Source organism: Theobroma cacao, chromosome 9 (assembly GCF_000208745.1).
Source record: "Theobroma cacao cultivar B97-61/B2 chromosome 9, Criollo_cocoa_genome_V2, whole genome shotgun sequence".
Classification (NCBI taxonomy): domain Eukaryota; kingdom Viridiplantae; phylum Streptophyta; class Magnoliopsida; order Malvales; family Malvaceae; genus Theobroma; species Theobroma cacao.
This window is the reverse complement of record NC_030858.1, coordinates 33,954,725-33,976,379: the sequence shown is the minus strand read 5'-3', so window position 1 is coordinate 33,976,379 and position 21,655 is coordinate 33,954,725. Positions and strand designations below refer to the sequence as shown.

Genomic DNA, 21,655 nt, shown 5'->3' with positions numbered 1-21,655 from the left:
TTCTTTGGTAAATATAATTAAAATTTTGACAAAAAAATAATTAAATTGCCATTGTAGAACATTGAACTGAATATCTTCTACTGGTTGCGTGTCTCCTTGTATGTTGTTGGCATTTATATATGATTAAGACCAATGAGTGCCACACCTAAAGTTTCTAGAGTTTGTTGCATTAAAGAAAATCCAAAGATTCCAAAGAAAAACTGCAGATTTCCTGATGTGACAAGTTCATTTTTTGAGTGTAAAAGGTGCAAAATCTGACTTTTTGCAGTAATTCACTCATCACAAATTTTTTTTTTGAAAATTATATGCAAAATTCTTTAAATCAGGAAGGGGGGAAGCCCTTTGTACATCCAAGAAGGCAGACCTGAATAAGATCAAATAAACCTTTACAACAAACTGGATACCTCCCCTGCCTCAAGCAAGCAAAAATCAACCTATCCCATGTACAATTATCAGCATTTACCGAACAAGAGCTCAAAAAACAGAAGCCAAGATAATTCACTCATCACAATTAGCTTAACTACATCCCACAAAGTGGTCTTGGCATCACAATTCAGTACAACATGCCGCAACAACTAGTCGAAAGTTTTATTTATTTATTTGTTGGTTTAATTTTAATCATAACAAGTCGAAACTAATTGTTTTTATCATACCTATTGAATTAAGGAAAATATAAAATATGGAATTGATGTTCAAGGCAAATTCTAAAGAAATAAATTTAAATTTTATTGAACATTTTCAACAATAATAATAAAAGAATGAAAAAAAGAAAGCCGTTTGAACAATTATATCTATTCAAAAATTATGTTTGATCAAACAATTAAGTTTGTTCAAATAATTATATATATGTGTATGTGAAAAAGGATTATAAAGAATAAAATTTTAAAAACAATGACATTAAATTCACATATTAAAACCATTTTTCAGGATTTTGGTGTTCATGTTTCGCATTCTTTAACAAATTTTAGACATTTCTAGACTCATAAAAGGTTTATGTTTCCGAGCTAAGTGATGTCAAAGGAAAAAATGAGAGAAAAATTGAAAGTTGAAATTAGTGATACCATGGGTAAGAACTTTCGCACCTTCCCCATGTAGTTGGGGAAGTATGATAGTAGTAGTACTAGTAGTAATAAGCAATTAGCATTTGCCAAGTCAAAATTTAAAAGAAATTAAAAAGTCAACCAAGGTCTCAAATCATGACCATATGCCCTTAGCTTATTTGTAAGTGTGATAGGAAATAGTGCAGCTGTTCATCTGTATATATCTTCATGTGACGACAAGAGCTTAGTCATCTTAATCTCTACCTTTGACATGTGAAACTACCACCTAAGATTTGTCACTTTTTTGTGTGTGTTTTAAGACATGTCGTAACTTGATTAATTGCATGTTGTTATTGTAATTCGGTTTAGATTACAGATTATTTGAAATTAACTATTTTAATTTTAAATTTAAAAGTCAAATCATATTAAAAAGAGAATAACTTATTATGTGATAATAGTAAGATTTTTTATATATAAAATACAAAATGGAACTTTGGGTCAACCTTATCTCAAATTATAACTTAAACTTTAACTAATTTACTAAAAATTATAAAAAAAAAAACAAAAAGAAAAACAAAGGGGTCATATTCTCATACTCAAATCTACATTGAAGTGTACGCAACCGACACCGATGCACCAGCTTCACAGAAAAATTAAAGATAATGAATGAGGTCTAGAAGAAAGTTAAAAAGTGTACTAAATGTATGCCCACTTAGCCAATAGAGGAAAATGAAAGCACAAGAGAACAAGTCGACACAAACCTTAAATAATTCAAGTTTCATGGCCCCCTAATTTCCAGATTCTGGTCCAGATAGCAAACATTTCTTTCATCAAATGTAACACCAGAACTCCTCTGGTATATATGATTTTGAGCAGTGAAAAAAATCTAATTAGAGAAGCTGCTTCTCTGGACAAAACACCAGACACATGGCAATGAAGCTGCTTTGAAGTTATTGTTACTAGTATTGTTGTTTTCATTGAATCAGTGACCCAAAAGTGGGGTTATTGTCTGTTGACATGGTTAAATATATAGAAGTGAGCTTTATCCGTCCTTGAATGTGATTGTCAACTACTTGATACGATTCATCTAGTAATAGGCTGCATTGCATCTTTAGAGATTGTCCATTGCCCCTATATATATATATATATATCTTCTAAGCCACATGCATTCATTTTCATTTCTACATTATTGAGATAAGATCTCCTTATGATTCAAAAAGAAGATGTCAAGTTCAAAAAAGCCAAACCCAAAACAAAAATTTGTTTCTCTTTTGTTTTCATTGGATTATTGTACCAAGAGTAGGGCTAGCTATTGTCTGTGGATCATGCTCGGAGAAGAGGGTCTTGCTTATCTTTTGCCCCTACATCTTTGTGAGGCACATATGCATTTTCATTCTACGTATAATGTCGGTTGAGATAATATCTTGTATTCATAATTATACTTCACCTTTTGAAATGGAGGTTTCAAGTTCAAAAAGGTTGAACAAAAAATGGATTGAATGAAACCCTAAGGAACATGGGAGATCAGCATCATTATGTAAGACTAAGAAGATTTGAGTGTTTCTTGTAAACAAAGCAGAGGAAATCATATATAGAAGTAGCGAACGAGGATCAAGAGACTAGGTTTAAGAATGTTGGATATGAAGCTTGATGAGTTGTTCATGGAGGTGTTTACTTAGGGTGGAATTTAATTGGTCAAAATATCCACCAAGCTCTTATACACATATAATTTGTTCAATTTAGTTCCTATATTCAAAATCGAAGTAATTTAGTTTTTTGTCCTAATGTATTCAATTTTACCATTAAAGATGATGACGTCAGTGCTGATGCAGCATGCCACGTGGCACTAACATGATGACATGGTAGTGCCACATGGCATTAATATGATGACATAGTATTAACATGCTGACGTGTCGGTGCCATGTGGTAAATCTCGCAAAAATTTTCAAAATAATTGTGTCTCGTTGTAGAGACTAAATTGAATAAAAATATATAATACAATGACTAAATTGAACAAAATTGAAATGTTTTTAATTTTTTTAATTATTTTTTATGTCTTTATTTTGTTTAATATTTCAAGTTATATTTTTTCGGTTGAAATTCTCTAGATTAAAAACTGTATTTGAGTTCAGCTCAAGTTAAAAACTACGTCAAATAAATTTCAAATATGTATACTATTATAAATAGAAGAAAAAAGAACTTATTTAATCTTTTTATATTATTTTATTCCAACATAATGCTAATTATTCATCTAAATTCGGCTTTAGGTATGAAATTTTTTTCAAATTTTTTTTATAAAAGGAGAATTAAAACTTAATTTTTACAAAAAAAGATAAATTAATGTATATATTTAAAATCAAATAATCAAGTAAGAATATTTTTTCAATTTAATCCCTTAACATCTCAATTTTATTCAATTTAATCCTTATATTATATATTTTTATTCAATTTAATCCATATGACATAGCACAAATTTTTTTTGAAAATGTTTTTGATCTGTCACGTGGCACCGATACGTCAGCATTGACACACAATCATATTAGTGTCACGTGACATTGCTATGTCATCATCTCAATACCACGTTATCAAAGTGTGTCACATTAACACTGACATCATCTCTTTAAAGGCAAAATTGAATACCATTAAAAAGAGCGACTAAATTAAAATAATTCTCAAAATCAAAAGACTAAATTATTTCGATTTTAAGTACAGATATTAAATTGAACAAAATATATAAATATAAAGACTTAATAAGTATTTTGATAAATTTAATATACCGGATTGCATTTGGATTATTGAATTGGAAAGAATGGATTTCTATAGTCACACTCAAACCTCAAGTAAATCCCATAGAGTTATTGAAACAGAAGACTGATTTTCATATTCTTCCCTTACAGTAGTATCTCTTGAAAATACTAGTTACATTGGAATGTTCGATTGATCTTTTTGTAAGCTTTGGAATTGCAAGGGCGCCTAAGAATGTGAAACTGAATCCAAAGGGTAATTCGTTGGAACCTCTTCAACTAGCAAACAGATGAACTCGGGATTGTTATAAAATAATGACATGTCACATCGCGAAACAACCCCTCTCAAAAAAGATAGGAAATTTGAGAACAATCTCGATAGACACGTTTTATCTTTGATGAATGGTTAGCAGACAGATATTGGGGATCAATGAGGATCCTATTTTTGGTTGCAGAAGGCTTAGGTAGAAGAAAAGAAAATAGATTTGGCTATCAAAAGAGCAAAAGGTTGAGCTTTGGACCACTCGATGCCGGAAAAAGTGGTCCACTAGGCAAGAACTTCCAATTGAGTAGTATCCTCTCATGGATAGCTCAGGACCACCGGGAGGTAACCAATATCTTGATACTGCTTCATTGCTACAGAAAGGAAGGGTCCCATCGTCGCCCTGGCCAGGTGGGGCGGCGAAGTTCTTGGGAGGGGGGCGGTGGTATCGGGGAGAGGAAAATAATGGAGAGACCAGCAACACTCCTGTGTATGAACCCCAAACATTTTGGTCATACTTACTGACGTTCTTTATTTCATACTTATGAAAGTCATCTTGTTCTTTTTACTCTTGGACAATAAGACACGGCAGTGAAAGGAACTCAGTGATTATTCTCCACAACAACATAGTTGATAAGAGAAGGGGCTAATGAATTGATGATGGTTTGCTGCCATCTGATGTCAGAAGCACCTTGTACAAATCTGGACGTCGATCACGAAATACTCCCCAGCTACTTCTCTTGGATTTGATTTTACCAAGATCAAAATGTGCAATGAGAACAGCTTCCTCTTTGTCATTAGCAGCTGCAACAATTTCCCCCGTTGGTCCTGGCATCAAAATATTCATTTTTGGACTTATTTCAGACAGGTGAAGGTGATGAGTAAGACTAATGAATTGTAGAAGAAAGAATCTTCAAATTTGTACCTGCTATGAAGGAATTCCCATAGAATGTAATCTCACTATTCCCATGCTCTGTTTCAATCATTTCCTTCCCAATGCGGTTAGAGGCCACAAGGGGTACCTGAATAAACACAATATCCATTAACGCTTTGCATGCTAGGAGCTCCTCCCTAAATTTCATAACAGAAGAATAATAAAAGATGATTATGCCCTCACGATCACCAGAAACATAATATCTCTATCCAATTACAGAAAAAGAAAAAGTAACTAAAATGTAAAGATTGGGAAATCTAGAACAAAATCAGTCCACCAGTCCTCTAACTTACCACATTCGCCCCAGCATGCCCTTGCATCACTCGCTGCCAATGATCACAAGAATCAAGTCCTTCATCTTGTGGTTCAGAGCCAATAGCCGTAGGGTAAAACAATATCTCAGCACCTTGCAAAACCATAGCACGGGCTGCCTCTGGAAACCACTGATCCCAACATATTCCTGACATGCAAAATCAAGCAATTGCTTTAGATCTTCCACATCTTTGTTTTGCAGGTAAATTGATGAAACAAACAGACAACTCTGCAATTAATTTTTGTTGCCAACATAGTCTGATCCCAGAGCAGAGACTGTGATTGCAAACAATAATTATAAGGTACACCATACTTAGATGTATTCAAGTGACGGATCAAATTTGGTAAATAAAATTTGCAAGCTTCACCAGATAAGACAATAAGCAGAAGGGTAACACCGTTAAAAGGAAGAGGAAAAGAAGCACTGACCAACTCCAATCTTTGCAAATTTAGTCTGGAAAACCTGTTACCAATTGAATCCATAAGTTTTTTTTTTTTTTTGAAAGGCAGCTTCCATAAGTTAACTAATCCAGACAGGTCAGATATAAAATCTCAAAATTACTGAAACAACTGTTAATATCAGTTAACCTGGGATTTTAACAGGCACCTACCTTAAAACCTGTGTCTCCAGGATTAAAGTAGAACTTTTCCTGGTATCCTGAGAGAAAAGAGAGGAAACTCAATGTTAACAATGACGATAAATAATTTTCAAAACTATAATGACGATAAATATGAATGGCATCATAAGGCATTTACTTTTCCACAGACCTGGTCCATCAGGGATATGAGATTTCCTGTAGAGTCCAAGATCAGTCCCATCAGCATCAATGATAGCTACAGAATTGTAATGGGCATTGTTTGCCTCTTCAAAAAAGCTAACTGGTATCACCACACCCAACTCTTTCGCAAGTTTCTGCATCCTAGAAGTGTTCACATAGACAATAACAAATCCAATTGAGTAAATAATTAGAAGCTGGAAGCCAAGGCCTGTTTAGTTGTTCTTATAAGAGAAAAAAGGCATAGGTCCAGCCAATAAACTTAAATTTGCACGCCAATCAGTTGGAAGAAATTTTACCTCTGAATGGTAGGGTGATCCTTATAAGGCTTAGCTCGCTGAAAGAAATCCTCCCTTTGTGCTTGACAAAAGTAATAACCCTCAAATAGTTCCTGGAGACACATAAAGACATAAGAATGACAACTAAAATTGTCAAAAATACTGTAGAATTTGTCAGTGAAAAAATTTAATCAATCAGATCAGCATAAATCTATTGTACCACCAATTACAGTGTGCCAACGCAGAATTACAGAGGTATTGGAGCAAATGAGAGAAAACTCTGTGGTGATGTTCAAATTGGAGCAGTTTCATGTTCAAATCTCCATTTTAGAAAACCGGGTTTCACAACAATTTTATCATTAAGAAAGCTATTTTTCTTCCATTAAGAGAGACTATAAAGTAGCAGCAGTACCTTATTATAAACAGTTTTCCTTGCCTAATTTTCAAAATCCTAGTGTGCATCAGATGGGGCAGATATTCTAATCTGGTTTATTATGTAAAATATCAAAAATCAGTATCGTGAACAAAGTCTTTTTATCTAATCTTACCTTAGCATCACAACCTGTTTTCTGGTTCCCATTGAAATTTCTAACTCTCAGAGATATGAGTTTTACCTTTAATTTTTTTTTATGTGGATTAATTTCTTTTCCAGCAACTCATCATTTTTAGTTATTGTGTTTGTTTATTTAATTATATTACGCATATGGTTCAGCATTTGCAAGATGGATGAAGTGTATCAACGTTGAGGTTGGTGCACGCTTTCAAAAGCCATAACAAATGCAAAAAGAAAAAAAAAAGAATAATTGGTGTAGCTTCAAAAATGCATTTACTAGGCATAGTACAATTGAAACGCTTTCCAAAAGAATAAAGGAAACCATTTTTTAGAAAAGGCTGAAAACTAATGAGTGCCAAACATCCCAAGATTAAAGAGCACATACCTGAATAAGAATGATATTCGCTCCCTTCTCATGAGCAGCCCTAACCAGCCTGTGTAGAGGAGAGTCATTTTAGGTAACTAATGCAACAGCCAAAAGAGAAGGTTGGATGAAAAGCTTCAAAACGTGCTAATTATGCCTTGAAGGTAAAGCACAGTGAAATGAAAAAAATATCATAATAAATGAGAGAGCAAAAAGTAGAGTATGCTACAAAAAAAAAATGATGACAACAACAACCACAACAAAAAAAAAGGCACCTTTTCCCACTATATGAGGCCAGCAACGTGAATCATATTGTACCAGTATGCTCCAATTAGAACCATATTGTTAATAAGCTTAGCAAAAACATTATTTTTTTAATATTTACCACCCCAACTCTTCTTTGGTCTTCCCCTCCCTATTTAACAATGCATCCTTCACTAAGTCACTCTTCTTATTGGGGCACTTGTAGGCCTTCGCCTCACATGTCCAAACTCCCTTCCTTTATCCTCAATGGCACCATTCCCACCTTCTTGCAAATGCACTCATTTCTAATCATATCCCTTCTTGGATATACACCAATTTATCTTAGCATTCTTATCTCCAATACCCTCAAATGGCACCACTCAGCAAACACTAATTTGAGCAAAAGAAGGGGCAAGAAAACGACCTAATTACAAGTATGACTTATACAAAGAAGAAAGTCAAAGCAATGCACTTCAAACATTCACATCCTGTGGCTGACTGTTAGAAATATGAGTACCAGTTAACAAAAAGATATTCCTGAACATTGAGTCACATAAACTAACTTGGTAATAATGCTCTCTTTAATGACATCAAGATGTGAGAGGGATATCAAATAATATGCATGAGGACCTCAACACATGCTCCAAAAGCTATTGTGGACATGCACACCCTCAATTTGTAGCCAAAGTGAGGAAGGAGACAATTTTTCATGGGATCAAGAATTGGGGCATCAAGAATTTGTAAACACCATACTGAATACTGCAAGATCTAGGACCTGTCATTCAATTTAGTGAGCAAAACAGGCATCAAGACATGCCCAACAGTTTCCTCAAGATTGAGTTTGCCAAAATGAAAAGGATCAAACCCAATACTAAGGCAAAAGGGACAAGTATCTTAAGAAAAGATGAGACATCACCAAGTAGTAGTGTAGCTTTAAGAATCATGATAGTTCTCGCTACATAAGACTGTAAAACTTTATAGATTGAGAATACCAAATATCACAAATGTGCTAAATTAATAGAAGAGCTAAAGCAAAATGTCAGATTCAACCTCTTTTTTTTTTTTTTAACTTATCTGAAATCAAATGCCAAAATGAAATTCACCTTCAAGCCAAGAAGATGAAAATGAAATTCAATAGAGCTTTTCCACCCATGCTGTGTGCTTGTATATATTATTAAGTTCAGGCATTCACTGCTACTACAGATGAAGCATGAGTAACTAAGCAGGAAGAAACACCAAGAAGGTAATAACTTTAGCTTACCCACAACAAAGTTCAAACCTGGTCAGTTTAATGATGCAAATTAAACTTGAAAAGACATGACCAGTCTCTGTATCACTTCTTTTATTGGTTCTTAGCCACATAATTAGATAGTCTCATCTAAGAATCAAACAATTGAACGGTTCAAAAATCATCAAAATTGATAAAAAGAAGAGCAATAAAAAAACAACCCACAACCAATATATCTGAAAACCAAGGAAACACTTTAACAGATTCCAAGCGTATCAAAGCAAATCCAACTTCTGGGTTTGATCTAAAATTCCAAATTTATTACAAGAACAGCCCAGAGAAATACAAAGAAATGAGAAACGAAACAAAAAAAAAAAGGAGTTGAAACAAAAAGGAACCTTTCGGCACTGGCGAGATTGGTGGGGATATCATCGGTGCAAGCGAATTGCAAAGCTGAGACAACCACATGTCTCTTTCCCTTCTCCATTTCCTTTTATTTTATTATTATTATTATTATTATGCCTTGCTTGATTCTTCTTGTATCTCAAACACAGCCGCAGAGCAAAGGGTGGCAAAGTTATGCAGAAGAAGGGCAAGACATAAGTCCAACTGTCCAAGTCCTGGGTCTCACTTTATATTTTTCAACGTTCATGCCCGCTTGAGTTAAAGAAGGTTTCGTTGGTCTCCCAGGCTATTGGTTTAATATTTTTTTTCAGGCTCTTGTTTTTTGTTTTTGGTTTTGCTAGCATTTACTTCTTCGTTTTCATATTGGGTTTAATAGAGGAACTATTACCATTAGTCAAAGGAAAAGGACGTAATTGTAGTATCATAATAATAATGCATGGCCAACAAAATTGAGAGTAATAGCATAGAGCTTTATGATAGATGTCCTACGAATTTGAGATCAAATTTTATTGGGATTCTTCTAAGCTTTGCTCCAAATAATATAACCCTGCAAAGATGAGAGCTTAGTTAAGTTTTTAGATGGTATTCACCGCCAACATGTCCCTGCAAAAATGAGGTAAAAGAATGAAACCAATAGATAAGGTTTAAATAAACGCCCTTATTACCTGCTAATCTGAATATACAAGTCAATCATTTTTGTCCCCGTTTAATATATCTAATGTCAGAATAGATGCTATGGAAAACATCAATGAATATGTCAGATTCATTAAAATGTCATCAGGAAAACCATTGCCAGGAATACAACTATGCAAGTACTTTGTAAATCAAATCAAACATGGCTGTTATCAGATCAAAAACAACATAAACTGTTTACAAGTTTGGTTTATTTTCAACTACTCCGTATAACAGAGTGTGGTGTAACTATTTTTGTCATGTTCCACATCCAAAATCCAATTGCATTAAACTCAGTCCTGGACTTCTTGCTTCTTTTCTTTAGATGTAAAATACCATCCCAAAGCACCAGCCAAGGTTATAGCACCAGCAAGAACTGCATAGTTCTTGTACTTATCAGTCGATACTTTTTCAGTGGATGCTCCTGATGTTGAAGTAGAGCCACTAGGCTTAGCATCAGTCACTGAACCTCCTGAACCAGCAGCTGTGGTATCCTCTGGTTTGGGTCCCTGAATACTTCAACAATTCCTTGAATATTTATAAAGAGATGCAATAACTACTATTTATTCCAAAAATAACTCAAAAATTGTGTGTTTACGCTTAACATTATATCATAATGAAAAAGGAAAAGAATAATTAAACAAACACATGCATTGTTAAACTATTACATGATTGAGTTACTCATCATAGTCTAGCACAATATTTCATACCAAACAAGTCCTATCTTTGTTGCACTACAACTATTCCACAAAAAATTCACAACTAATTGAACTGCGATAGCACATTTGTAGCCAGTATAAATTTCACGATATGAGAGCAAAACCACAGCATTTAACTTGAACATACAGGTTCTTTGAATACTAGATAAAAAGAAGAATGAAGCTCTGTGTGTGCATGCACAGTGGCAAGTGTTTTTAAATGTATTGTCTGTTGTTGTATCATATTTTTGAAGGGAATAACAAAGTTAACACAATAAGAATTAAAGGATAAAAGACAAAACTAGCTAAAAACCCTTTTAAGCAGATAATCCATACCATACAACATTTATGTCAAAATAGATCAACATAACAATGATAAGAGCAAACCTTGCGTGCAAGTTTCTCCAATTTCTCTTGCTCAATTTTCTGCAATAGTACAACTTATTGTTAGTACATTAACAAATCATAACATAAAAAAAATTAAATACTCATGGCCTAGAACATTATGCTGAATCTAGACTGTGAAAAAGAGGGGAAAAGAGTGGACAAAAGAAGAGAAAGAGAGATGCTTAATAAGATTGACAAGCAATATTAGACACAAACTGTTCACTTATACAAACTTCTATAATGCATAACATAAGTCTATAACATATATATACCATTATGCAGTACTCACCACTAAATAATCATTAATTACTGTGAAATCTATATTATTTTGCATTCGAATTATGTACATATGAACAGAGATAGAATTGAAAAATAGAAATCCATAGAATTACAGCACCTAAGAGACTGTTCCATGCATACAAAATGCAAAGTAATAACACTTTGATAAGAGAAAAAGAAGAGGAAGGAAGACATTCACAGTCCTTCAACAGATGATTGCATCATATTTGGAATACTAGTAGAAGAAATATGGGGAAGAGAAATCACCCATACACCAGCTCTATACAGCAGGCAAGAAAAGATATTCCAGAAGACAGACCTACAAGCTATCCAGTAATCATAAAAATGGGATCACCTTTAAATAGGAACAGATTTTGTAATTGGGTAACAACATTATCATCCATAAAGAGAAGTTAAAACTAAAATATTAGCCAGATCAATTGAACAAACTGTTTATTTTTACCCAGAGGCAAAGAATCTTTATTAATACAATGACATACACCCCACATTCAGAGGAGGGCCTAACATGGAGAGGAGGGGAAAAAAGAGCTTATGGATGTCTCTCTGTTTCAGAACTAGACTGATCTGCTTTAAAATTTATTAGCGACCAGACCTTCCCAAACGGCATAGTAGGAGGCATTCAATGTTCAACAAAATAAAATCCATAATAACTTGTGACAGATTTTACATTTAATAGGCCAACATGTTACGATGTCAAAATCCTTAGATATTCCCTTGTCACTGCTGGGTTGAAATTGATAACCTCAGTTTCTTCATCCAGATTTTTTAATCTTACACTGTACCTTTCTTTAGAGAATGAGTATGAACTACATCAACTTATTGATGATCCCAAGTTGAATAAAATGCTATAAAAGGAGAAACAATGGATTGGCCTGTGACAACAAGACCCTAGCAGGAAACATTAAAAAAAAAAAAAAGTGGGAGGGGGTGGTGGCAGGGATAATACAATCTATAGAAAATTAAGAGAATGAAAGTAGTTTAAACAAAAAATGTCTATCAGAATGTTAACACAACTTCCGAAGTCAGAACCCTGAGCTCACACCAAAACAGTGATATTTAGTGCAACTAATAAATGAAAGCAGCCTGGAAAGAATGTGTACCTTGATGTAAACATTTTCTGCAGCCTTTTCCTCCTCACTGAGTATTTTCCCACCACTTGAGAACCTACGAGATATGTATCTAACAGCCATTCTGGTTGCCATATTAGTTGACTATAATGCCTGCAACCAGCATACAGAGACAATCATGTAACCAAATATAACATTAGAACTACAAAACTACAAATCACAACACTCGATAACAAGCATCCATTACTTCAATGCTAACATTGTTCCTGTATAATATACTTGGGAACATTTTGTTTGACAATCTAGAAATTAAAGTAAAAGCGGAAACGCAAACAAACAGGTTGAAACAAATTTACGGGGTCTTCACAAATTCCCTGAAAAAATGTTATCTAAGAAATAAATCACATCAACTTCAGATGCAGGTTTCAACAAAATGTCCTACCACAAAGAAGACCTTCAGGCTTCATAGACCTCAATAACTAAACCACCTAAGAGTCTAAGTCAAAAAGTTTTACAAACCCAAGAATCTTCATCTTTAAGCATTTTAAGTAAACCCAGATTTTCTTTTCCATTTTTGAGTTCATTTCGTTGATCCTACAATAACCTACTAAGGATTAAACCGAGCATATTACAAAATTTATCAGATTTTAATACAAAACAAGTAAGGCATTTTCCATTGAAAAACTTTTACCATAACTTCGATTAATTTATCTAAGAATAAAGGAAAAATGTGAGGAAAAGGGTAAACCAGAATGGCGTTAGAGAGAAATTGCTTACCGACTACTGACAAGCTGAAGCGATGAAAATGAAGAGCACGAGAAGGTTGTGGAAAATGGAGCGGGTGGTTTGGGGCTTACTCTATAGGGTTTGTAGGGAGGGTTTTAAAATGGGCCCGGTTTTGGATTGGTTTTACGGAAGGAAGCGCATCCACTGTCTGATTGAAGAAACGGATTGATTCCATCCAAACAGGTGTATAATAAGAATTTATGTTACGGTTTCGGTTATACGCAGCGAGAAATATCACAAAATTTTGTTGTGATTTAATCATAATTATAAAATTTTTTAATTTAATTAATTAAATAATATTTATCTATTTACTTATTGTAAAGTTAAATTTTGTTTGTAGTGATAAAATAAAAGTGACCATATTATGAACTCGGTTTTATAAAAGATATTATGACATTTTAGTATGATTTTATTATAATCACAAAATTTTAGATATATATTTTCAATTTAATTAATTTATTAATTTTTATAAATTTATTGTAAAGTTAAATTTTATAATTGTGATTTAATCGTATAAAAATTTTGTGGTAACTCTCGTGAAAAAAAATTCGCTAGGTAATAAGATAACAATACTTTTTATGATTTTTTTAATAAAAGTGCATAGATTTGACACCATTGAGCATATAAATTACCACAAATCAAAGGCAAAATCATAGTACTACAAGTTAGAGCATACAATTATCAAGCAACAAAAAGCTCCAACTGGGATTTATTTTCCTGATCAATCACATCAAGAAAAACAGGATCAACGGTAACATGACTATCCACGTGGACGTTGAACTTATGGTCCCACCACAACACCTTAGCCTTACCGCCAATATCCACCTTAGCATCTAGCAACATCTCTCTTTTCGCCACATCAGCAAAAAACTTCCCCGCGTGGTGAGCCAACTCCACCCCGTCCAGCCGAGTGGGCAGCTTCAGCAACTGGCAAGATCGGGGCGGCTGGGACCCAGCTTTCACCTGAGCTGCCCCTAGTAACGACCCTTCGTAGAAGATGGACATGGTGGTGGACGAGTAATGGACCGGCGCAATGTTTGGGTTGGTGACGTGGACGGTGAGGATTAGCTCGGCGTCGATGTGGGGGAGTTTGAGCTTGAAGGAAGTGAGGTTGATGGAGATGAGGTGGAAAGTTGGGTCTTTGGGTTTCGCGCTGAGGAGAGCAGCCACAGCCGTCGCTGAGGCTGCTCCGATGAATGCGGAGGTCCAGCTCCATTTTACCTTTTTGCCCATGGGTTTCGATGGAAACTACAGGAGAACCTTTTCTCACACTTTTCTTCGGAAATTGAGAAATGGAGTGAGAGAGCGACGGATGGGCAAGAGGGAGAACTAGGCGGGCAAGTGTTAGGCCGATGGTATGCAATTACAGAATTATCCTTGCAATCGATTGAATATGTTCGTGGCTTTTGTAAGGATGTTTTTGTAATTGAAGAAATGACGAAAATAATCACGTGCGAAGCTGTCAAAAAACCATGGTTTTAGGAGGTTGAGACACGTGGCAAAAAGGTCAAGAAAAAAGGACCGACATCGGAACTCAATTACACTGTGGAAAAGGAGTTTTATGAAAGGTCCGAAGTACCAAAATATCATCTGATTAATGCAATGCAGATGTTTATAGTACCATGTTCACATTTTACACTCTTAAAAATTAAAAAAAAGGCCTTACATATTTAAAGTTTCATTTGATAATCATACACCAAACATCATACAAACCTTCCAAACAGAAAAAAGGAAAGAGAGATCAGATGCTATATAGAAAATTCAAGAAAGAAAGTGGTCAAGAGGGTTAAAACCAAGCAACTCGACCCAATGCAGTTAAAGGTGCCACTGCTGGAGCCATGATGGTGATAACGGTTATGGTTTATAGCGCCGCCTCTACTCTGCGTATCGGGTGACTTTGTCTCTCTACCATTATCCCCAGCAGCATCCCCTGCGCCGTTAGCAGGATCTCCTCCTCCGCCATGGGCGGCAACAGCGCCACCACGCCTTTCTACGGCTTTGATCTCGTGTTTGTCTCCCAGTTTGACTGAGAGTGACAAGTTTTTTGGTACTATTGTTTCTCTAACATTTTTTTCTTGATTGAGGTCTACAACAAAGGCATAGTGTCAATGGCATTGATATTTATTTATCTATCTGATTCCTCATTAAGTTGAGCATAATCACAGAGAAAAATATTTTTACTTTATACTTCATGGTAATGCATTAAAGGTATACTATATAATCAAAGGTCCCTTCCTGGTTGCTGGTTGGATTTCATTTTGCTCCATATACTTGGGGAAATCTGTAGGACCGCATTTTAGCTCAATCAATGTCTCAATTCCTCATTCACAAACACAGTGGAAAGTGCCTTCATCGAAGATAAGAAGGCAGGTGGAATGCTGCTGTCCTACTTAGACAAGCAAGGAGAGAGCACTTTCTAGGCTGGCAAGAAATTAAATTTTCTTTTTAGTGAAAACAATTCTTCCCTTTATTAATTTTTCTTCGTCGATGCTGAACCATATTTCATAAGCCAGACTAAATATCTATTTTTGTAATGAAATTGAAAAAGAAAAATCATGGGCTATTCCCCTCAATCATGTACGTTAATTTTCAAAAATAGAAAGAGTACTGTCCTAGTAATTAAAAAGTACTATTGAAGTTTTTTTTTAATTTTTAAAAGGTGATTTTATTAACATTAAGTTATCATACCATTCAAAGTTTTTAACTGTTTGATAAAGATTTCTACTGACACCTAGCTTGTGTAAAAAGGGAAAAAAATCATTACAGAAGGAAATTACTTCACAAAATTCAACTGCAATTTCCTCTCGAACCTGAATTATAAAAAATAAAAGAAAGCTCTCTACTCTTTTCTTAAAAACCTATGCTGCACAAAGGATAAAGACACTCAAGATTTCATCAAGTACACCTAAGTATTGAAGCTTTTATTGGAATCTATATTCGAGAAGATAAAAAAGAACAAGAGTTTTTAAATATATGAAATGCTTAAAATGAATCTTTTAAAAAGAGAGAATAAGTATTTATAGATAGTAAAGCACCTCTAACGCATTTCTTCATTAAGATATAATTATTTCATGTATCCTTCTAAAGGTATATGTCTTTTTACAAATAAAAATCATACTTTTCCTAATAGACACATTAAATTTTAAATTATTAAAAATAAAATAAGAATTAAAGAACCAACAACTTTAAATTCGGATTTGATCAAAATTTCTTAAAATTAACGTCAAATTAAAAGATATACATCATGAGAACTCTAACCCAAATTCCCAGTAGAAAATATGTGCACACTGAATTTAAAAATAGAAAGTTTGTTGAATCAAGAGCCGAAGGAACCATAATCGAAAACTAATAAAGCAATTAATGAGTACCTGCGACCAAGGAATTATGAGCAAGTGCAGGAAGAAGATGAAGATGAAGGGAGAGGAGCAAAACGAGCAGTCCCAGTCCCAGATGTTTGAAGCCTGTTGCCATTATCAGTCTCCAAAATGAAAGAATCTGGCATAGCTTGGCAGATTTATCTGTTTCATCTAATCTATTGTACCAAGTCCTTTTTCGGGGTATAAATCCTTTGGAATAAATAAATCAGCCAACCTCCTTTCTTTATAAAAGTTGGCCACGTTATTATTCTAACCTCAGCCACTTGGTAGTGCACCTTTGGTCCTAGTGCCCATTTAATCTCCACAAGAGATCCTTTTTTTTTTGTTAATTAATCGTATTTTCTTTATCAAATTTTTCATTGAGATACGGTTTTATCAATTAAAAGAAAAATATTTTACACTAATATATGAAGAAAAAAATATCATCAATATATTCTTTTTGTCGCACAATATCTAGAGTCACATAAAGCAAGTTAAAATAAAAAAAATATTCTAGTAAAACCTTAGAAAAAAAATTAAATGATCATCAGTAAAAAATAAAATTGTCATCAAGTAAAGTACATAAAATATAAAGAGAGGCACACAGAAAGTTGAGACTTGAGAGTCACACCTCTGTTTTTGAGGATACCATGGCATAGCCACTTTAGGGTATATACAGAGTTTAAAGTTCAATAAAAGATAGAAATACCAATTAGAAGTCCAATCAAAGATAATTCACTTAGGATTATTAACTATGAGGGAGATTTACATATGATTTGACAAATACAAAAAAATAACCTTTTATCATATCAATAAGATTGCATTGAATCAAATTTATTTAGATTCTAGTTCTCCCATCTTCAAATTACAAAGTCATATTTTTTTACTCCGATATTGTAATTACTGACGCATTGTTGTTATTTTCTTTTATCATGTAGTATAAGATCAGGGGTGTTCATACCAAGCTTTTGAATTCTATTAACAATAACAAGGTTGACTTTTACCAAGGTCCAATCAAAAAATGAAACCTATAGCAAGTACGAGCTCGAAAATCTAATCACTTAAAAGTAAAGGGTTAGTTACTTAATTGAATCTATTACTTTTAATGAAATTCTAAATTGATTTAAGATTATTAAAAAAAAATTGATTCTCATTTGCAATACAAAACTTAAATAAATTGAGAATTCGATAGGCGCAAAGAAAGTATTAATATTTTTGTGACGTCCATTCAACAATTAGTATTAATTTATTATTTGTTATTTTATTTTAGTTTTGACAAATAGTCATTGTTCATATTTATTTCATTTTTCTCCGTTAGCATTTATTTTTTCTTTTCTTATTTGTTCATTTTTAACTTATTATTTAAATATTAGAACAAAAACTAAAGAGAGTTTCCTCACTTTTAAGAGTATTAAAAAAATCACTTAAATCCTTAAAGAGGTTCAATCATCGGATTATTTTGATACTTTACAAAAAAAAAAAAAACTATTTCAATTTAAGAGTCACTTATCTTAGATAAAGACAAGTCCCAAAATCTTAAATTGAAAAATGAAATTAATTATGAAAAACGACTTAATCCAACTTATTTCCAAAATTTACAAAAAAAAAATTATTTTAAACATAAAAGGGATGTTTACGACTACATCTGAACTACATTATCTCTTACTTAAATAATAGGGTTCAAATTTCCTCTTTTTCAATTATAAAAAAAAAAAATTTACAAACCTTAAATTAAAACAATACCAAAAAGAAAGAGGCGAAAAAGGCCAAAGTCAGGTAATCTAAGGGAACGTAACTGAGGGTGCCACCATTGGAACCGTGTGAGTGAGAAACACGGGGATGATTCGTGGCCCCTGCGACATACAGGGGAATTACAACTCCACCTTGCGTGTAGGGTGATTTTTTCCCTCCACCGCTGCCTCGAGCCCCGCCTACACTGCCACGTCCTGCTCCATGGCCACCTCCATGACCACCTGCCGCGCCCCCACGCTTGTTTACTACTGTGATATTTTGGTTGTCTCCCAGCTTAACTAACATTGTCAATCTCTTTGGAACACTTTTGTATGTAGCGACATCTTGTTCCTGATTGAAGTCTACAATGACAGCACCATGTCAATGGAATTCCATTAGTTAGTCCATTAGAATTTCTCATCTCAGAACGTTTCACTTGCGTATTTACCAAACTCAGATAGGTCCACACCTTCCTTGATTGCGCATTTAAGAAGGTGCTTCGAGAGTAGGCTAAAAGAACGCACATGAAATGTTCCACAAGTAAGGAATACGCCCACTTTCATGGGCTTGCAAGGGAATTAAAGTTCTTGTCTCAAATCTTTAGGTATGTTCTCACCAAACCCATTATTTTCATTGCATATGTATTGAGCACTAGCAATAAACAAGGCTAAAGATCAATAATTATTCGAACAAATTCAATCAACCTTGAGCTCTCAACAGTCATGCAATAAAAGGGTTGCCGAAAATGATTCAAATAGAGAAATTAAACTACTGTATCCACTTTCTTAGCTCGACAGTGAGTTTCACGCTCATAAACAAAGAAATATCCAGCAAAGCTCACCCCAACTGCTGTTAGCGTTTACTGATCTTCCAGGATTGGAAGCACCAGGGGCAAGAATTGGAAAGGTTATGCATTAACAGAGAAATATATATATGAATATACCTGTGGTCATGAAGGGATCTGGCAAGGAAGTTTGAGAAAGTGCTAGAAGAGGATGAAGCTGAACAGAGAGCAGCAGAAAGAAGACTCCAAAATTCTTGAAACCCATTTGGACGCCTGGCTTCAGTCACCCACCAATAATAAAACCTGGGATTGCAAAATTTTATGCTGCTGTTTGACTTGAATCAGTATGAAGCTTATAATCATTTATTTGGGGATGAGGTTTCTTGGAAAAAAACCTGCGATGAAGTGTTGGAACAGATAAAAGAAGGGATAAGCAAAGGGGGGGTCCAAAAGAAAAGCAAGAACTTGCTGACGGGATCTCTTTCCGTGCTTGATTTAATTAGTCTTTGCAAAAACCTAAAGTAACGCGGTTCCGCTATATATAAGACTCTACAAGGCATTCTAGCTTCTGTTATCAATAAATTACCAACTTTCAAAAAGGAAAAATCATAAACGCTGTCCCTCTATATGTGAATAGCCAGTAGAGTCCAAAAATCCAGGGAGTGGCGTATGGTTCTTGAAGTTCCATTTCATTACCAAGAAAAAGGGACCGAATCAGATCTGATCCCATCCCCACGCAAGCCTTTCGTCGAAGAAAAGATCAATATATATAACAGAAGAACAGAAAATTGACACACTTAAATACAGACGATTGAAGAGATTTTCAAATTAAGAAAAATAAATGAGCACACATTATTAAGCTTACAAGTAAATGAATAAAATAAACAAATGAGTATGGTCCATGCCACAAACAGGCATGATATCAATCTAAAAATTAATTTCAAATATTATAATTTAAAAAAAAATTGAAATAAATAGAAGTATTCCATAAAAGTTCAAACCCATATCGGTTGAGTGGGCTTACGTTTGTAAAAAGGTTCTTGTGATAGAGAATCATTGGATTTACCAGAGGTAATGGGGCAACGAAAAGAAAGATCGGAATAGTTCATTAAGTACTCGTGGCAAGAAGAAGAGAATTATAGAAGAGAAATAGGGAGAGAAGTTAGATAGGGAAGCCTTGAGTAAGAATGAGATAGTTTTGAAAAGTGGAAGATAAACTTTTATTGAATGCTTATGTTTATGCTTTTTTTTTATTAATTTTTATTTTTGGTATTACTTAAAATATATAAAAAATATAACAAAATAAAGTTTTGTCATTGGTCATAATTGGTAGAATGGAAAATAAAATAATTAACTATTTTTTAATTTAAAAAACCTTATAAATAAAATATAAAACAAATGTGTCATTAAATATATAATGTTTTAGGTTCTGATTATTCAATATTTTAGATAGTTATAATTGGCTAGAATAGGCTAAACATTACACAAATAATTATGTTCTTCATAAATTATTCTATCATAATTCATAAAAATTGTTACAAACACCAAATAATAACAATTAAAAAGTTTTAAAATAAGATGAAAATAAGTCTAAAATATAAATAATAAAAATCCGTAATTATTTAAAAATAAATATTTTAAATTGAAATTTTTAAGATTTCAAATTTTGCAAATTAAAAAGAAATTTTACAAAAAAATTTAATTATAAATAATTATTACAATAAAACTATAATTAAATAAATAATTAAAATTCTATGAATATAATGTCATAATAAGTGGTTAATTTAAACAAATAATAGAAATTTTTCAATGATGGAATTTCAAGAATGTTATAAGCAATAATTTTTTTGAAAATTTCTACATGAGAAAGTTTTTTTAATTTTTATCAAAAGGGTTATGAAATTTAAGAGAAATTTCAATATTAAAAAATTTTTATAATTAAAATAAATTTAGAAGAAACATATAAAATAAGCTCAACATAAATAAATGTGTACAATCCATGATGTTTTGTAGGTTTATTCATTTTTCTTAATTTGAAAATCTCGTCAATAAATGAGTATAAAATCAAATGGTGAGTGGGCTACTTAAGAAAAATAAATAAACCATAAAAATAAATAAACAGAAGTATCCAATAAAAGTTCGAGCCCATACCTGGTGAGTGGGGTAGCAAATAAATCAAACGGACCTGATCAGGATTGGTCCACAGCAGTCCACTCTTTAAACGAAACAGTGTCGTTTTGCCAAGGGTGAAACGACGTCGTTCAGTCTCAGTTATTTGCGTCTCCCCTTGCCGTTTCACCACTTTAATAAAATCTTTGTTTTTTAAATTCTAAGGTTACGTTTGACGAAATAAACAAAAATAGAATAAAATAATTATCATGTGAAAATATAATAAAATGAAAATAAAATAAAATAATTATTACTTAATTTGGTATTACAAAAAGAATAAAATAAAAACAAATATTATGACTTATTGTAATGTTTAGTTGGTAACAATAATTTTAAAATAAAAAAAATAAAAAATAAAAAAATAAAAATATTTTTTATTAATTATATAACTATTTATTTTTATTAGATTTTTTTAAATATTAATAATCTAAAATTTAATTAAAATATTAATAATTAATAATTTAAATATTATTATGATTAATTTTATTTTATTTTTAAAATATTAATAATTGATAATTTATTTAAAATATTAATAATTGATAATTTTAATATTAATATTTATTTAT

General features: G+C 33.0%; 5 protein-coding genes across 6 annotated transcripts; all 5 read right to left on the bottom strand.

Moving 5' to 3' along the window:
• Positions 4,538-9,417, bottom strand: LOC18590299 (N-carbamoylputrescine amidase). Of its 2 annotated transcripts, none has more exons than XM_018127221.1 (9): positions 9,133-9,417; positions 7,285-7,333; positions 6,368-6,459; positions 6,049-6,212; positions 5,904-5,950; positions 5,722-5,755; positions 5,274-5,440; positions 4,972-5,068; positions 4,538-4,874 (listed from the first exon to the last, which is right to left on the bottom strand). In XM_018127221.1, the coding sequence occupies exons 1-9, from the start codon at positions 9,219-9,221 to the stop codon at positions 4,693-4,695; spliced, it is 921 nt and encodes a 306-aa protein (XP_017982710.1). In that variant the 5' UTR covers positions 9,222-9,417; the 3' UTR covers positions 4,538-4,692. The 2 variants fall into 2 exon arrangements, with proteins under 2 accessions (XP_017982710.1, XP_007015791.2); XM_007015729.2 differs by having other exon boundaries at positions 6,061-6,212; positions 9,133-9,415.
• LOC18590298 (uncharacterized protein At2g27730, mitochondrial) lies at positions 9,874-13,257 on the bottom strand. Its single transcript, XM_007015725.2, has 4 exons — positions 13,041-13,257; positions 12,297-12,416; positions 10,897-10,935; positions 9,874-10,320 (listed from the first exon to the last, which is right to left on the bottom strand). Exons 2-4 carry the CDS (start codon positions 12,396-12,398, stop codon positions 10,105-10,107), a joined length of 357 nt encoding a protein of 118 aa, XP_007015787.1. The 5' UTR covers positions 12,399-12,416; positions 13,041-13,257; the 3' UTR covers positions 9,874-10,104.
• LOC18590297 lies at positions 13,655-14,416 on the bottom strand. Its single transcript, XM_007015724.2, has one exon. It carries the CDS (start codon positions 14,280-14,282, stop codon positions 13,731-13,733), a length of 552 nt encoding a protein of 183 aa, XP_007015786.1. The 5' UTR covers positions 14,283-14,416; the 3' UTR covers positions 13,655-13,730.
• On the bottom strand, positions 14,609-16,648 carry LOC18590296. Its single transcript, XM_007015723.2, has 2 exons — positions 16,418-16,648; positions 14,609-15,135 (listed from the first exon to the last, which is right to left on the bottom strand). The coding sequence occupies exons 1-2, from the start codon at positions 16,518-16,520 to the stop codon at positions 14,798-14,800; spliced, it is 441 nt and encodes a 146-aa protein (XP_007015785.1). The 5' UTR covers positions 16,521-16,648; the 3' UTR covers positions 14,609-14,797.
• LOC18590295 (keratin, type II cytoskeletal 1) lies at positions 18,034-19,474 on the bottom strand. The gene is made up of 2 exons (XM_007015722.2): positions 19,080-19,474; positions 18,034-18,498 (listed from the first exon to the last, which is right to left on the bottom strand). Exons 1-2 carry the CDS (start codon positions 19,183-19,185, stop codon positions 18,137-18,139), a joined length of 468 nt encoding a protein of 155 aa, XP_007015784.2. The 5' UTR covers positions 19,186-19,474; the 3' UTR covers positions 18,034-18,136.